Source organism: Sceloporus undulatus, unplaced genomic scaffold (genome assembly GCF_019175285.1).
Source record: "Sceloporus undulatus isolate JIND9_A2432 ecotype Alabama unplaced genomic scaffold, SceUnd_v1.1 scaffold_500, whole genome shotgun sequence".
In the NCBI taxonomy this organism is placed as follows: domain Eukaryota; kingdom Metazoa; phylum Chordata; class Lepidosauria; order Squamata; family Phrynosomatidae; genus Sceloporus; species Sceloporus undulatus.
Window position 1 is genome coordinate 1 of NW_024803420.1, and position 4,327 is coordinate 4,327.

Here is a 4,327-nt window from a genome sequence, read left to right on the forward strand (position 1 = left end):
TTGATGTATGTCTTTTTCTGGATGGGATGCAAGGGGCTATGCTAGCCCTCTGTACCCTATCCACCACCACCTCAGTGATTGAGTCCTGTTGCTGCTTACCATTGAGGAGCGAGGAGATCAAGGAGACAAATTGGATGTTAAGGAACCAGCTTGTAGAGGGGAAATTTAATGGCACTGCACCACAGACACAGTGCACCTTCCTATATATTCCCTTTGGAGCTACATCAGTCGAATTGTCTCCCCGTTCTCCTCTCCCGACTAGTAAGCCGCAACAGCCACCAAAAGGGTTCTCATTGCAAGCACTCCGTGCCAACTGCTCTATTGCTTTAGTAATTTAAATATTTTTTTTGTAAAAAGGATTTGCATAGTCTTCTCTATTAAAAGACTGCAGAGGTTAATCTCAACAAGTGGGCAGAAGGTATAGATCACTGAAGAAGGATTAACAAAACTGAGGCAAGTCTGGCTTTCAGAGATGCCTTGAATCCATCTAGCTGGACAGTGGGCTCTTTCACACTACACAGTTAATAGTGCAATGATTCTACTTTAACTGCCATGGTTCCTTCCAATGGAATTCTGGGATTTATAGTTTAGGGAGGAGCGTTTAGAATTTCAGCCAGAGAGCTCCAGCGCTTCGCTACAGTACAAACTCTAGGATTCCACAGGATGCAGCCATGGCAGCTAAAGTGGAATCACATTCATATAATTGTATATACTGAAAGGGACCTGTGTCTGAGCTAGTATCTGAATCTGGAATATCTTAAAGCCAATTCTTAGCAATCTGACTTATTTTGATATAATTGGGGGCCAGGGGAAACAGGTGACCCAAGACAGTATACGTCAAAGGGAGACATGATCCCACACAATCCCTGTGCCTCTATAGTGCTGTTTTATGGGCTCTCCTCCACCCCACCCCAAATGCAGCTGGGAAATGAAGAATGGCATGACTCCAAAAGCTACAGTTCTTTAAAACGAGGTGCACCTCTCCTCTTTTCTTGGTTTGCCCCCAAATATAGCTTCAGCCCCAACTGGGGTGAAAATTGGTTTCTGGACTGCCAGTGCATGCTCTAGGATTGTAGCAAAATGAGTTGGTAGATCCACGTTGTCAAGAGAGAAGATGGCACAATTTCAGGACAGAGATGGCACATGCCACTTGTGAACTGTGTGTTTGTTTCTCAAAACAATCTGAAAATAAAAAACCAAAAATAGCAGGGAGCACAGTTCTAGCCTTGGCTTTTTCCCTCCTTTGCTTTTCTTTTTGCAGGGAGTTTTGTTTTGTTTTGTAATGGACCAGAGGAAGGAAGAAGTTCTCCCTCTGGTGCATATTTACCATGTCTGAAGCCAGTTCATTCCACTATGAGGGCAATGGGTACCAGATTTAAGTGACCACCAGCAGTGATATTGCCTGAGGAAGCATGCCATTTCTCTGAATTAGAAAAAGATGCTTGCATATCCAAATCTTCGGTTGCATTAATTTTAATTTATACATATCAAAAAGTGCCCAGGCTGCTGGCTTGTTTCTAAAAAGACAAGGGGAGAAAAATGTATATTAGTGGAAAGACTGGCTATGTTGAATTTAATATGAATTGGAGGACAATATTTTGTGTGCGTTTTTATAAAAGGTTACAGAGGACTGCAAAACAGGAGAGGGCAGCCTTTAGATGATGATGCAAGCATTAAATGGTGACCCTCGCTTGCTACCTCCTTGAGTTGGCACCAGTTTTCCCTTTCCATAGTACCCGGAAAAGATGGCTCTGACTTCAATTTTTTTGGAGAACACAAGCATCCACATGCCATTCCCGTATGACAAAAGTTTCCCGCCCCCAATCTCCCCAACCTCCTCGCCTTTGTTCCCTGCCTTCTCCAGCTTAACAAATTCAAGGAGGTCCAGGCCTGTCTGGACTGCTTCTATCCCACTGGCACAACCCAGGGTGACATGGGCCCGGCTGCCTTTGGGAAGGTTGACCGCTGGCTGAAGTACGTCCACATCGCCTGGCCACAGAAGCATTTGCTGCTCATTTAGTTCCACACGGGCCCCCGCAGTTCTTGGAGTGATGAAAAGAGCAGTGATGGTCAGGAAGAAGGCTTTTCCGTAAGAGGACTTCACAACCTGTGGGAGAAATTGTTTCTGATAAGGCCCTCCATTTAGCAAAAGTTTCAGAATTAGGTCTTCTGTTTTTTAAAAGAAAAAAAAGAAAGTCATTTAGAGGGCAGAGGAGACATTTTTGCCATGTTGGGGGTGAGGTAAATGTACACAAAGGTAGAATCATAGAATTATAGAGTTGGAAGAGACCACAAGGGCCATCCAGTCCAACCCCCTACCATGCAGGAAATCCCAATCAAAGCATCCCCGACAGATGGCCATCCAGCCTCTGCTTGAAGACCTCCAGGGAAGGAGACTCCACTACACTCTGAGGGAGTGTGTTCCACTGTTGAACAGCCCTTACTGTCAGGAAGTTCCTCCTAATGATGAGGTGGAATCTCTTTTCCTGTAGCTTGCATCCATTGTTCCAGATCCTGTTCTCTGGAGCAGCAGAAAACAAACTTGTTTCCTCCTCAATATGACATCCCTTCCAATATTAAAACAGGGCTATCATATCACCTCTTAACCTTCTCTTCTCCAGGCTAAACATCCCCAGCTCCCTAAGTCATTCCTCATAGGACATGGTTTCCAGACCCTTCACCATTTCAGTCGCTCTCCTTTGGACACGCTCCAGTTTTTCAATGTCCTTTTTGAATTGTGGTAAATTCCACTGCTTCAATGGAACTACACTAGTAAGGATTGACACACAACAGGGTTTAGGCCATGTGTGTAGCTAGTTGCTCAAATTATGCTGAGATGCATGTAAAAATATTCAGACAGTTTCAGCAAAGATAGAGGTAAAGGTTACTGCGCATGATCAGAGATAAGAGGTTCCTAACAGAGGCAAAGGGAGCTAGAAAATCAGGAGTATCTTAAAGCCAATTCTTGGAGCTATATAAATAAACAACAACAACAATAATAATAATAATAGCAGCAGCAAATGTGTCTCCTAGTTTTCGAAAGGTTTAAGTTCCCCATTCACTAGGATCTCCCAGCCCTCTGTAAAGCATTTTCAAGGGCTGCTACTGGGAAAGTGGACCAGAAAGTCTCCACGCAGCACAGCTGTATGTTGTGCCCAAAGTGCTGTGGCATTTCTAGGAGGGGAATTCCAATTTGAATATGGATTCCTTTGGACATAGTCCATTCCCATCTTTAAAAGGAGTTGGGTACCTTCACTTTCCAGCCCAGAATCAAAGGAGGCAAAACGCTCACCTCCTGCTGCGCATAGTCATCTGCTCCTGGGGCCTTCCCAAAGTCAGTAAATTTTGTGGTACAGTGCAAGACACTTGGTGGCCTTTTCACAAAGTAGCTGGTCAAGTCAATTTTCACTTTGGGGTCTTCAGTGGCTTGTCCAACTGCAAACCAAAGGAAACAGAATGAGTCCTGCCAAACCAATTTAATAACTTCTTCCAACACAACTTCTTCACTGTCAACAATCTATCTTCATGTAGGATTAAACAAACTTTTCTTTAAAAAAATACTGATTTTTTAAAAATTATGAATACACAAAAATAGAGAAAAGCAAGCAAGGAAAGGAAAGAGCATTGTTGTGTGAAGATACTTACAATATGATCACCTAATATTAGTATATGCCTAGCTCATGATTATATCTTTCTGCTTACAGCACAGGTTGAGTATCCCTCATCCAAAGTGCTTAGGACCAGAAGTGTTTTGGATTTCAGAATTTGAGATATCTTGGAGATGGGACCCAAGTCAAAACATGAAATTAGTTTATGGTTCATATACAGCTTATACATATAACCTGAAAGTAATTTTATACACAAGATTTTAAATAATTTTGTGCATGAAACAGTTTGTATACACTAAATCACCAGAAAGCTAAGAGGTTACTATCTCAGCCTCCCCCCATGTGAATAATCTAGAATTTTGGGGTACTTATTTCAGATTTCTGGATAAGAGATACTCAAACTGTAATGTACATACCTACATAGTCAGTGTAGTGTAGTCGTTTGACTGTTGGATTACAACTCTGGAGATCAGGGTACAATTCTCCATTCAAGCATAAAAACCCACTGGATGACCTTGGGTAAGTCACACTCTTTCAGCCTCAGAGGATGCCAACTGCAAACCCCCTCTGAAGAAACTCGCTAACAAAGCCCTATGATAAGGTTGTCATGTTAGGGTTGCCGTAAGTCAAAAGTGACTTGAAGCCATATAACAAACAACAAAATGTCCATATCTAATTCATGAGTGTTTGTCAAACTTGTAAAAAAAATAGGCTTCAAG

The 4,327-nt window shown here is 42.5% G+C and overlaps 1 protein-coding gene across 1 annotated transcript; it reads right to left on the reverse strand.

Moving 5' to 3' along the window:
* Positions 1–6: 6 nt before the first annotated feature.
* On the reverse strand, positions 7–3,506 carry LOC121917743 (2',3'-cyclic-nucleotide 3'-phosphodiesterase-like; the record flags this gene model as incomplete). The annotated part of the gene is made up of 2 exons (XM_042443865.1): positions 7–2,107; positions 3,293–3,506. Coding segments are annotated over 2 exons (667 nt in total), but the record flags the coding sequence as incomplete, so codon positions are not given.
* Between the last annotated feature and the right edge of the window lie 821 nt (positions 3,507–4,327).